The sequence below is a fragment of the Megalobrama amblycephala genome, linkage group LG17 (assembly GCF_018812025.1).
Source record: "Megalobrama amblycephala isolate DHTTF-2021 linkage group LG17, ASM1881202v1, whole genome shotgun sequence".
NCBI classification, from domain to species: domain Eukaryota; kingdom Metazoa; phylum Chordata; class Actinopteri; order Cypriniformes; family Xenocyprididae; genus Megalobrama; species Megalobrama amblycephala.
In genome coordinates, this window is record NC_063060.1 from 36,628,263 (window position 1) to 36,642,279 (window position 14,017).

Sequence of the window (14,017 nt, forward strand, 5' to 3'; positions counted from 1 at the left end):
CTGGGAACACACACAACAAACTTGTTGTACGGACTTCTCTTAGAAGAAAGAATTCAATAAAATACCACATTACATTTATGTACTGACATTTGTAAACTTGCGCTTCATATAAGCTCTGTGTTTGAGGCTAAAGCAATGTGTAATTCCAGCACCGTCCAGCAGGTGGATTTCTGCATGGTGTTGAATCATACTGTTGCTGTTTGAACGTGTTTACCCATAAACTGTAATTTAGTTTAAGTAAAGCTGTTGACATTATATCATGGCTTGTATATGTTCGTTTTACATTTTGTTTAACATAAAAAAACACACACGAATGAATAAAAAGCATGTTTTCAGTTTTTTGCAGACTGACAAATGAGTTTAAAACGCATTCGTGGCACTTATTCAACTTCAGTAGTAGGTATGTGCAAAAATAAGCAACAGGTAGACTAGAATTACGTTTTACAACACGTAAAAACACTCATATGCGACTTAAAATAGCTAAAGATAAACTCGCGAGCAAGCCAGTGCGCGCGATGGGACGCCTCACACTTACCTATTTCAGTAAAGACCTCGCGCTTTGTTGAAACATCTTTTGTTTTGCCGTGGACTTCATTTCCCAGGTCTTCTAAATAGTGAAGAGAGACGATAATTCATTCCGTGCTCACAAAACAGCCCATGAGATCCCCCACGGGAGCGTGGAGAAGGGGGGTCAGGGTCCTCAGCGCGCGAGGAGGAGAGAATGAATGTCAGTCAATGAGCGAACCTGGCGCTGAGCGGCAGCACTGCACCTCCAACACTTGGTTTCCACCTCTGAGCAAATCTCTGCCTATCGTCTCTACTTTGCCACTGAACGAAGACTCGTTTCTCAGCGATACATGCAACTGATACAACTCTCAACATACGACACGACCCGGGAACTGTGTCTCACGCGCGGCGACCGTTCTTTCCTCGAGGTGCGACTCTACTTTGCCTCTCATGCTTCGCGTTGATCTTCGCTCGCCTGTTTCGAAAAGTTTCGGTTGTGGGGATAAAAGGACAGCTAAACCTTCCAAGGGATTTTTTTTAAACAACGTAAGTGCTCTGAATGTCTTGGCGTCTAATGTTTCTGTGAAGAAATTTAGTTTGATCTGACCTCGAGTCAGATTTAACGCACCCTAACGTGGTTGTCTCTTGCTACAGTATAGTATAGCATTTGTTATTGTTGATGTTTGGTTTTTGATGTGTGGAAATTGAGTTAAGGTGATGATGCGCAACTTTATTATCACATATCAATAGATCTCCTATCAGATACCATGTTTCGCTCGCGCGTAATGGCTTTATTGTGGCAATTATTTTAGTGACTTTTTTTATGGAGCACCTTCACATGGAAGAGTTACTGAACTCCCAAAACATTTCAGCTGCACACTTTGCTTTGACTTTAACATCAGTTCGTGGTGTTAAAGTTGGCTGAAATTATACATTTGACCTCTGGTTAACTGACTGGAATGCCATAGCCATTTATCTGAGAATGAGAAAAACAATATTACTGTTTCATAGTATTATCAAATAAATCATATGGCCCTAAACAATCTTGTTTAACAAGGCGTAACCTACCAAAGATGCCGGTGAACATAAACTCACATTTAAGAATGGCACAAGTGCTGTCTAGAGTCGTGGGAAATTAGGAAAGTCATTGAAATGCTGGTGTTTTTGGTTGATGGAGCTGAAAGGGAACTTGTTATAATGATACCCGTGATGATGTGCGCGTGTCTGCGGCCACCCACGAGTCTAACATGCCGGTGTGTGTGATGTTTAGTGGGTCAACCTTTAATATCTAAACGTTATCGGTGCAGACCGGGCTTTAAAACCAGTTGCTTAGGTAGTTCAGTTACGCTCCCAACTAATTTGTGACTGTGGACGTGAGAACTGCTCCTGTGAGTGGAGATTTTACAATTCCATTTATAGTCCTCTCCATTTATAGTCTGTAATCAGAGCGGGAATTAATGCGCTCGAGACCAATGTTGCGGATAATTTATATTTTGTTCCCAAGCCACAATAGACTGTTGGCCACTCGTTATTTTTTCGCCTGTTTTCGCGCGCATGTGTGTTAATTGATAAAGAAATGTTTCGTTTTAAATTATTGTCAATAGTGGTTGTTAAATAAGAAAACTATAGGCCTGCTCGGAGCAATTAGTTGGATAGCACTTATAAAGAGGAAAGTGGATCAAATCCGTGCAGTAAGGAAACACCTGTTTACTATGGGTCATTACAATTTACACAACACATACGGGAGTGTTTCCGCTGTGCACATGAGTTGTTATTAGAATTTCCACGGAAAAAGCTCTTATTCTCGCATCTATAGAGTATCCTATAATCTTCACAGTGTTTTAAAAACACTGTCGTGTTGCTTATACTCAGTTTTTCAATTTACACTTTTTAATCATTTGAATAATTCTAACAACACATTATGTTTAGTCTTTTTTAACAACAGCAACAACCAACAAATAAATATTAGAAAGAGACAAATAAAGCACTTGTCTTCGATTCTATTAAGGAGCATGTTTGCATAATATTATAGGTTTATTTTTATCTGTTTAATATTTTCATTTTGTGTTAGATTAGAGCTACATATCTAAATAGCCTTTAATATCATCTTCTTCACAGTCACATCAATTATTTACATTTTTGCTGACAGAATGCATTCATTGTTAAGTAAATAGCCTTATTAATTTAACATCTTTCATTTGTGAATTTTCATTTGTAAGAGGGAGTTTAATTTTATTTAACGGCCTTTTGCAGTCAACTATTTTGCACTTTATACCTGTGAATATATTGTAGCCCAATTGACTCAAATGATTATTTATAGCTCTAATTTTATATTCACAACGATAACAATTTGTAGCATTTCCAAATGTTTTATTCGTTGTTTATCTTTATTTTGAAAATGTTCTACAGGACAGGAACGCGCTTTTATTCACGCGCTTCATTCAGACAGGCTGAATCATTTTTCACGATTACACGCTTAATTTGCTCGATATTTAATTTTAGATTTTTAGTCATAAATCTTTATTATTACACTTAATATTTCATAGGGCTGTGTTTTATGGTTACTTAGATATTTAAATAATAGTGTCAAGTTTATGTTTTTGAATCTCGGAAATAGCCATTACAAAATGAAATTATTGTCCTCAAAGTAAGATAAATTTGTTAATTGATATTTGGAGCAATTGATATTAACACTCGCTTAGGTGTTATATTAGATTATATGATAAATACCAGTATTGACAGTGAGAAAAAGCCTTGTGGAATGTACTATATTGTCTTTATTGTCCATTTAATTATTTTACAATTCTTATTGATTCTAGTTATGCATGGGAGAACATGCAAAACATCTATATAAACATTTCGATTTCTTAAAAGGACTACATTTTACTTGCATGTTTTTTATTCGTTTTAATAGATTTATTAATAAAACAAATTAAACCACGGCACCCTGTTGCTCTCTAGCATCTAAAACTTAAACAGCTCAATTCCATAAATTCAGTCTGATTTAAAGTTTTTAATCCCATAAACGTGTAAGTTTTTTTTCCCTCCCGAATAATTTGACATAAGAGTTCGGTTCGAGTCCCAATGAGACGCGAGTAGAGGATAGAAGAAAAGTAGCAGGTGATTTATTCGTCAGCGTTTCGATTTTCAGCCCTGCTTTTTCTGTTCTGTCCTTTTCAGCGCCGATGTCAGTTGTTATTGCTTCTCATTGATCCCCGTGCAAAGTGAGAAGTGAACTAAAATTAATGTCGATTCCAGTAGCCGGATCAATGACCAGAGTTATTTTATTCTGGATTTGTAGAATTAAAACAGAGCAAGCGCAATTAAACGTTTTCATTCTTGTTAACAACTAGGAGGAGAAGAGAGCATCCTTCCCCACAGACAGCGAGGATGGAGACAGCAAGAAGTTCTGCGGCTCTAACTTGCAATAATATATGACTAGGAAAGTCTATCTGGTCTGCATTCAAAAGAAAAATCCCTCCGACACCGCGCACTGAAAGGGAGCAGATGAAGCACGCATTTCTCAAATGCATCGGCTTGATTGGCCTTTTGTCTATTTCATGTTATCGACAAGCGTGCTGTTTCCCAACGAATTAAACTAGAATTAACCCCGTTAACTCGTACACCCACCCGCCCTCGTGCATGTTTATGTTTTCACGTGCTAATAAACACTTCACAGAAAGCTCATTTGTCATGCAGATGGTGGCGTGGTATGGTAATTAAAATAATCTACAACTAATACCACAGTTTGAGCACAGGGAAAGGTCGTGGTCCTTAAAGGATTCTTTTAAAATCGTCGAGAAATATTTAATATGCGCGTGCGTGACAAGTGTTTGGACGGTTGTATAAAGATGATAATAATCAGGTGTAGTCCTTGGATTGCCTAACTTCACCATGTCCCCTTTCTATTATGTTTTGAAGCGTGCAGACACGCCTATTCATGTACCTTTTTATTTAGTGCTGAGGCGGAACATTTGAAATTTTATGGTGAGTGAGATACTTTGTTTGTTAGGTAAAGCGCCCCAACCGCAGCAATGCCTTTGAATAAAATTTGCTGCTTCTCGGAGGGTTCTGAACACTGATGATCGCTTTACTAGCCTGTCTACTATAACTCTATATAGTTTCTTTCTTATTATTAAGAGTAATTTCATTGTCCTATTGTTGTTATTTGTATCTTTTGGGAATTTTTATTTAATGGCATTTATCATGAGATTTTAACTATTATTCATTTTTAATTATTAAATTAAATAGTTTACTGCTATATCAACGCTAATTTAATTATAATAAATTGATGCGCATTGACCTTATGAAGAACTGTATTTATTTAGCCTCATTCATTGCTGTGACAACCAATGGGGCGTTGGCTGCGCGCATATTCTTTATTTTGAAGTGCAGACAGTATACAGATTTTCTATTTTTATAATTCACACACACACACACACACACACACACACACACATATATATATATATATATATATATATATAGATAGATAGATAGATAGATAGATATAAGACTCATGAAAAACAAACAAAACTGCATTTTAAATCAAGTCATGGATATTTCTGTTAGAGCTAACAGAAGATTCATTGACAGTCAATGCTAGGCTTTTGTAATTTGTTCTTTTTTGATTTACCTACCTGTCCATTATTTAGATGTGAGTTTTAGTACTGTAAAATAAGTTAATTTTACATCCTCTCTCACAAGGCATTACCAGTGCATTTGCCTGGGATCAATAGGAGTCCTATATCTTTCTGCTTGTCCGAATGTTGCTTGTTATCTTCCCACTGAACATTACTCTAGGAGTGAAACACAGTTCATCCCACCAGTTTATATATATATATATATATATATATATATATATATATATATATATATATATATATATATATATATATACACACACACAGTCAAACCAAAAATTATTCAGACATTTTTGATATTTTTTATATATTTTTTACTAGTGGGTGCAGGACACTATAGTTCATTTATGTAATTGAAGATAGAAAAATAAAGTAAACTGTGACATATTATACCCAAAACATTACAGTGGACTACTAGTAAAATTGATAACAATTTGGAACCAAAAATTATTCAGACACTTTGACTCACCATGTTTTGATTAAGTGTTATCTGACATAATTAAGATGATTTTTTACTGACACAGTTTTGTCATATTTTATTACCATTTTTTTTAAACTATAGTGAATAAACTATATTAATGAATAAAATGTTCAAAGTGTCTGAATAAATTTTGGTTTGACTGTATATATATATATATATATATATATATATATATATATATGCCATGTTCATTATTTATTGTATTTTATTCCTCCAGTGATCAAATTAATGTTTTTTTTATGCACAAATTTGTAGAAGGATGAGCATGAAATTCATTCTGTTTTCTTATTCGGTGGAAAATGTTGTGGAACTGAACCTGGAATAAGTGGCCAACCATGCTAGTTAAATTATTCTTGTGTTAGGCTGGCAAGTTCAGGCGGTTTAGTGGCAGACTGCTCTTGCATTGTGCTTCGTTATCTATTATTGACGAGCCTCTGGTTGGCAAACAGTGTGCTCAAACCAGGCAAAATCAAAACCGTGTAAAGTCTCTCTCTCTGTCTCTGTGTGTCTCAGTACACAGTGGCGGGCAGCAGTGGACAGCTGTAAGGGCGGTGAGGTGGGAGGGTGTGATGGGGTCGGCTTGGCTTCTTTGCAGTCCGGTCCTGGCTCTGAGAAGAGAGGATCCAGACACCTTGCAAATAATCTGGGCTTAGTGAGAATTAGTTGGCTCAGGTGGGTGGGATGAAACAAACAGTCCATCAGCCCCTGAAATGAATAGGGCAGGCAGGACAGGAAACTTTGAAAATCATTTTGTTCACAATGAATCAATGTTCCCTGGTGCCCGCCGCAAAGCTTTATTTGAAAAGCAAATCCTCACTTATTCTGACAGCTCATGCCGAGTGGCACGTTTTTTACAGCGAGAGTAAATTGTGCAAATTTTGTCTGGTGGAGAAAAAAAAAAAAAGTTGTGAAAGTTTAGAGGCAGGCCCTCGGTATACTTATGCAGCCGATAAGATCCAATAAAGCAGTGATTGATTACCACTATTTATTGCTGGGTTTTATTGTGTGTCATACACTGTGGGGAATTTATTTGTTGATAGTGAACTGGAGTGTTGAGGCACAGCTTGTACTATCATTATTGATTTAGTTAGCTGTATGTCCAAGTGTCATTATCCTACACTGCGTTCTCACTCTGTCATTAAATCTCACTTTCACGTCTTCAGAATGCGGGTGTTCATTTTTTTATGTCTCATACTGCAGCTGCTACACATTATTGAATTGTTCTGTGGAAGATTTCATATCGCAAGGGCTTTGATTCTAACTCAGCAGGATATATTATCTGCATGGTCCTAAGTTGCAGGCCAGCCGATGGTGAATGACTGTATTTTCAATAATATCGACTGTCCTCCGGTCCAAAAGCGCTTCCTTGCGGAATACTAAGTGAGCAAGTGCGGCCTGAGCGATACGCACGGCACCTTTTACCCTCCTCACTGCAAATATTTAACACCGCTTCCCTGATTGACGAGCAGACGGGAGACTGGATTGCCGCGTTTGTGTCCGTGACGGCAGCCATTTCGAGTGGATGCTTAAGAAGAAGAAAACGGTTGTGGATAAACCTAAGTTTACCCTCTAGGGTGATTAAAAAAACGTAACGAGCTGGAGTGCTGCTGAGACCCTTCAGACAAAGGCATTCGGGAAGTTTTCAAGAGCAAAGAAGTTAAAATGCGGCAGTGTCATTTCCTGCGACGGCGTTTGAGGGCTCTTCATTTTAGCAGCTGCACACATAACAGCCTTCACACCACATCATGTTTTTTGACAGTGCTGGAAGCATTTGAGTGAAAGTTAAAAAAGCATGAGAAATCGTTGGCATGGCTTAATTCGGAGGAGCAATTAGCATGAAATCCGTTTGTCATCCGCATTCTTGTAACTGTTGCCATTTTTGTCTTGTCACATGATGTCTAGCTCAGACAGTTAGAGATGTGTGGGTTTGAATGTGTGTGTTTTCTGAGGGTATTGAATGACAGCGTCTGCCCTGTCCTGTAATAAAATGTAAGAGTGGCACTTTCACGGTTGTCAACAATCTCTAAATATACTGACAGACAGGCAGAAGAGCTGGAGCTGTGGTTTGAGTGACACCCTCTTCCGAAACTTTTGCATTTTCTCTCAGCAGTCAAATTTGACAGTCGTTTGTTTTCGATGAAATTGGATTCATTTGCACGGCTCCCCAGAGCTGAGCCCAGAAAATGTGTCGTTGACAACTTCTTATTTGTCTTTGTTGTACCCTTTCTGTTTCCTTACATCACTAACTTTCTGAGGGAGAACACGCAGCTCATCACTGCAACTGACACTGCAATATCATAACAATGTAATTTGAAAAGTGCTCGATTTTTTTGCTGGATCACTGTAACAATTCAGTGACAGATTTATTTATTTTTTCCAGATAATCAATCTCAATTTTTAACTTGTGACAAATATGTCATAATGAAATTTAAATGCATATTTACTACTACTTACTGTAGTAATAATAATAATAAACTTTTAAATACATTTAAATAAAAAAATATATATATTTACTTTTTTTTTTTTTTTATTTAGTTTCTTTTGTTGTGATTTTATGTCAACACCAAGAATATTTTCTAATAATTTTTCTGATACAGAGATGAATTTCAATGTTGAACACTTATTTTGGGTCATTTAAGATGGTTTCTTGAATCTCGGATTTTGCTTGCAGTGATTGATAGACGAAGGTTAAGAAGCATGACAAGAGTTGTGGTGGACATTGCGGTACCCCTCTCTCTCTTTGGCGTGTCAGTGTGTGTCAGGCTGACTCACTGCTCTCTTCGGTTGCTCTGGGACACTGGGCTCTCAGTTTGTGCATGCTTTTGTGCGTGTGTGTAGCCGGGGCACCAGGCAGACCGGCCGCAGCCACAGAAATGATTAGCACATCTGTACAACACTCAGCCTAGTTATGCCCCCTCTCTCTCTCTCTCTCTCTCTCTCTCTCGTGCGCCATTGGGGGGATATCCTGTGTCCTTTTATTGGATTGTCAGTTTCACACTGCCTGACTGCGCTGATGGTAATGATAATAAAATTGAAATATCCAGGTACTTATCACTGTATTACCTTGCTATCAACACCCACCCGCACTCATTTTTTAGAGGTTATCCGAGGGGAGAGATTCGATACAGAGACGAGGCCCTGATGAGTGTGAGAGTGGAGGCTTTCGATATTGGTACATTTTCAAGGTGCTATTTTCCCAGCTAGGCCGAGTGAGAAGACAGAACGTAATGCGATTCTTGGGCTTCTCGCCAGCATCAAGCGGTGTAGTGTAACCCATTTTCTACAGACAGGAAACTGCACACATTCCCCTGCCATGTATGTGATAATGTAAAGCTCTTTTTACTGGGCCGCAGAGTGTGTGTGTGCAGATCGAGTTTTAAAATTGATTCGAATGAGTGTTCTGGACAGCTGATATCTGTAAAAATGCCCTGATAAATTCCCCTGGAGTTTCTTTGATGCAGTCTGATATTCTGTGTGGCATTTGAAATGGCCTCGCCGTGACACAAGTCTAAAGGCCCATCTATTTGAATTACTCTGAATAAGAGGACCTGTTCTCCAGATGCATGGATTAAATTCTGTTTTCTGAACAAGCATGTGACATCGCACAAGTCACAACATACAAAAGTTTGGGGTCAGTGAGATTTTTTTTTTTTTTATGTTTTTGAAAGAAGTCTCTTGCTCACTATGGCTGCATTTATTTGATCAAAGATATAGTACAAACAGTAATATTGTAAAATATTATTACAATTTAAAATAGCTGTTTTCTTTTCGAATATATTTTAAAATATAATTTATTCCTGTGATGGAATCATTACATTTCATAATTATCATCAATTTTTCTGTAGAAAACGTGATACATTTTTCCAGGATTTTTTTATGAATAGAAAGATCAAAAGAACAGCATTTATTTGAATTAGAAATCTTTTGTGACATTATACTATCTTTACTGTCAATTTTAATCAATTTATCATCCTTCCTGGATAAAAGTATTAATTTCTTTAAATAAAATCTCACTGACCCCAAACATTTGAACTGTAGTATATATCACTTTTATTCAAGTATCCATTTTTAAAAAATCCTTTTTGACCCTTTTTGATGATAAAAAAATAAAGGAAGCTAATTATGTTAATTTTGATTTGTAATAAAGGAAGCAGTCATTTCTAAATTTCATGTAAGTTAAATGACCGTTTGACTTGTAATAGATCACTGTTGGGTCACCCTCAAGGGATTGGCGATGATGGACAGACGCACACGCGCACAAATAGACGCAGATTCGCTAAAATGCTTCTCATTAAACCCACTCACATTTTTGCCAATCAGTGAATCTTATCCTCCAGGGCTTCTTCTCGGGCTGTTTGGCTGCAGCTGGGGTCAAGGGGTGAAGTGCGGCTAATTTATTCATTCAGTCAAATATCCTGTGCAGATGGCAGGCTGATACGATATCAGTATGAGAATCCCATTGGAGGCAGAGGACCAGGGTGTTCACACGAGCAGGGCCGCGCTCTTATCTGATGAGCGCGCGGCTCTTATCTGCCTCAGACGCCGTTCTGCTCCGCAGACGGGGAGATGGAGTAAGAGGCTTATATGTGATCTGAACCTCAGATCTGTTGGGGGAAACTTTCTATTTCGGAAAGGGAAAAGTAGGCAAGAGTTTCAGAGTGTTTTTAAGTGGTTTAACTCCTCCTCTGTTCAACTTTCTTCAGGTGGAGGACCATCGAGGATGAGCCGCCAGTGAGAGCGACCCCCGATTCTGCCAGAGTGTCGACAGCGCAAAAGTTTGCACCATTCTGCCCATACCGTTTACCCCGTCTCTCTTCTCTCCACCCCTCCCCACACCCCTCTGCTCTCGCCCCTAACCCCCCTCCGCCCAACCCCAGCCCAGTCTCCAAAATGGACTTGCACCGGGCGGCTTTCAAAATGGAGAGCTCCTCCTACCTGCCCAACCCGTTAGCATCCCCAGCGCTAATGGTGCTAGCGTCGACAGCGGAGGCCAGCCGCGACGCCTCCATCCCCTGCCAGCAGCCTCGTCCGTTCGGCGTGCCGGTGTCCGTGGAAAAGGACGTTCACCTCCCCTTCAACAACGGTTCCTATACGTTCGCCTCCATGTACCACCGGCAGGGTGCTGTACCGCCAGGCTTCCCTAACAGAGACTTCCCTCCTTCCCTCCTACACCTCCATCATCAGTTTGCCCCGCCAAATCTGGACTGCTCGCCAATAAGCATGCTTAACCACAGCGGCGTCGGGGCCTTCAGGCCCTTTGCTTCTCCTCCGGAGGACCGTGATGGAGCAGGAGGGGGATACCAGTCCGCCTTCACCCCTGCCAAGCGGCTAAAGGGCTGCCTGGAGGCCGAGGCCTCCCCGCACCTGCGCTACTCGGATGCAGAAGGGAAAGAGTACGACTTCGGTGGAGCTCAGATCCCTTCCAGCTCACCTAGCGCTCTCAAAGCCGTGGAAGACGCAGGGAAGAAGATCTTCGCAGTGTCAGGCCTGCTGTCGGACCGAGAAACCTCGTCCAGTCCAGAGGATCGCATTGAGCGCTGTGAGTACACTGCTAACTGTTATATTTGTACACTTTCAAATAACTTGACTAATTTTGGAGTCTTCAACTACTTTTAGATCCCAAAATGCATTTAATTTTTGTCCTGTTGGGATCCGGTTCGCTTACACACATTTTTCTGATACCTTTTGTATGCAACAAGCTACCCTTATCTAAGATGAGTCTCAAACGTCTAATAGGTTAAACTAAGTTAGTTCAACAGTTAGGGTCAATTTAGAAAAGCATTTATAAAAATGGGGAAAAAACAACTAAAATTTTAAATGGAAAAAAAAATTGATAACCAATTAAATTAATCCAATGAAAAATTATTAAGTTTAATTATTAGGAACTCATTGTAATATACTGTAAGTTCCACCTAAACATCAAGGTTAAAGACTTTATACATACTTGTGTGTGTGTGTGTGTGGGGGGGGGGGGGGGGGGGTAACAGTACTTAACCTATAAATTTCTTGCTGTGATATGTTATCCTTGTAATATAGAAAACGTGTCCCGCGTCACAAGTCAAACTGCTGTGTTTAGAGAGTTTGCCCTACCGGTTCTACAGAGCAGATAAATTCCACAGATAAAACTCATAAATGAAATGGAGGTTTCTCGTGGGTGAGAGAGTGTGTGTATGTGTGTGTTTTGGAGGTGAGGAAATGTGAAATGTGTGCACAGATTCATAAGACCTCTGCAGAGCGGAAGCCCAGTGGTATTACTGTAGTAATCCAACCTGACCACTCTAACTCAAATACATTAGAAGTCCCAGTGAAAACATAGGTACACACACACACACACAGTTCTGCAAATCCTTTTTTTTTTTTACAGCTTTCATTCACAGGATGTTTGCCAGCAAAAAGAAATTGTTTGCCTTTAAAAAAAAAAAAAAAAATTATTAATAATTAAAAAAAGATTTAATTATGAATCATATTTCTAATTGAGATGTACCTGGATATTGTCACATTTTTTTTTTTGGTAACACTTTACTATAAGGTTAATTTGTTAACATTAGTTAATGTCGTAACTAACATTAACTAACAATGAGCAATACATTTGTTACTGTATTTGTTAATCTTTGTTAATGTCAGTTAATAAAAATTCAGCTGTTCATAGTTTGTTCATGTTAGTTCACAGTGCATTAACTAATGTTAACAAATACAAGTCTTGATTTTAAGAATGTATTTGTAAATGTTGAAATTAACATTAGCAAAGATTAATAAATGCTGTAGAAGTGCAGTTCATTATTAGTACATGTTAACAAATGTGAATATTATTGTAAAGTGTTACAATTTTTTTTGTTAGATTTACCTCAGTTATGGGGACAATTTTGTCTTTAAAGTATAGCTAAGTACCCCCCCCCACACACACACAAATATGAGTGTATTTGTTAGTAAATTCAGAGGTTATAAAGGCAGTCACAGGACTTGCTGGATGCCATCTCTATTTTCTTTTTTTTCTTTTTTTTCTCTGTTTTCTGGTGACACATTACTATAAAGTTCAATTTGTTAACAGTTAACTACATTAGTTGACAAAACCTAAAAATGAACCATTCTTCTACCGTCTTTATTAATCTTAGTTGATGTGACATTGAATAATATGTTTAAAATCAAAAGTTAAATTTATTAACATTAGTCAACTAACATAAATGAACAATTGTATTTTATTAACATTAACAACATTAACAAATTTTACTCATTGTTGTTGTTAACTAATATTAGACCTTAAATGGGACATTTTACTTGTTTATTTCATCTGGCTTTCTTGTCTAATTATTGGCCTCTCTCTGCCACCCTCTCAGCATAACTCTTCTTTATAGCATCTGTCCTAATTTATTTAAATGTGCACTCTCTCTCAAATCTTCAAATGTTTCACATTTTTTAATTTTCTCCCACCTGCTCACTTTTTTTGGGAGAGCTGTAGTGCGACAGGGAGGCCCAGTCGTGGGGGAAATAGCAAGAGTGGGATACGGAAAAAGAGAGGGAGCAATGGTAGCACCCTTGATCGAACAGATGAGAGACAAGGGCGGCGAGCTGAGACTGATCCGATAAAAACAGCAGCATGCAGGCTGGGAGGAGCGTGAATGACACCCAACAAGAAACAGGAGAGGAAAGCAGGAGAGTGAGGGAGGAAGAGAGACAGACTAGAGGAAACTGTGTCCAGTATCTCATCTAGAATTTCCCCTCTGAGGGTGTCTCGTTTGAAAGCGCTTTTTAAGACATCCACCGTAGCGCTTTTGAACCGGCAGCTGAACAGGAAGCAGTGATGCAGTGCCGGTCTTTTCGGCTAGATGGATTATTACACCTTCACCCTCAGCTCAGATTAAGTGCAGATAGTGGCTCTCGAGGGCCAATCCAGGTATAATCCAAGTTCCTCAATGGACTGTAATCTGACATTCATACTATCAGATAAGAGCAGCGGCTTCTCTTGCTGAAATGAGAAGGGATTAGGGTGGTGGAAGGGATAGGAAAGCCTCAGCCTCCTCTCTGTGGAGAAAGAACAGAGAGAGAGTTTTAAAATACAATGATTTGGAGAGTAGGAGACAGTTTTGCCTTCTCACTCTCTGCCTCTCTCCTTCTCCTTCTCTCTTTTGAAGCTGAATCTAATTAGATTAAACCTTAGGCCCACCAAGGGCTCTAATGCAATTGAATTTCCAGCAGTGTTGTAGAAGAGACTTAAATTGGGTTCCCCTTGACTGGCTACCGTGCTACTGGCTGTCACTTCAGGAGCCCTGTCCTCTCTCTGGGCGTTAAGCCCCAAATCTGCGCTGTACTGCAGTTGGTGTGATTCTCAGACTCTACGCTAGTGAGCAGGAAACCTTGGCATGACACTGTTCTATCATGACACAATTCC

General features: G+C 38.9%; 1 protein-coding gene across 7 annotated transcripts in view; it reads left to right on the forward strand.

The window, feature by feature from the left end:
* The first annotated feature begins 735 nt into the window (after positions 1-735).
* The window catches only part of rnf220a (ring finger protein 220a), a 135,248-nt gene continuing 121,966 nt past the window's right edge, over positions 736-14,017 (forward strand). For 6 of the 7 annotated variants that reach the window (XM_048163662.1, XM_048163660.1, XM_048163661.1 and 3 more), the window contains exon 1: positions 10,335-11,170. In XM_048163662.1, coding sequence (XP_048019619.1) covers positions 10,522-11,170 — 649 coding nt within the window. In that variant the 5' untranslated portion in view covers positions 10,335-10,521. Of the gene's footprint in view, positions 1,054-10,334; positions 11,171-14,017 lie in introns of those variants that run through there. The other variant, XM_048163659.1, reaches the window with a different exon arrangement.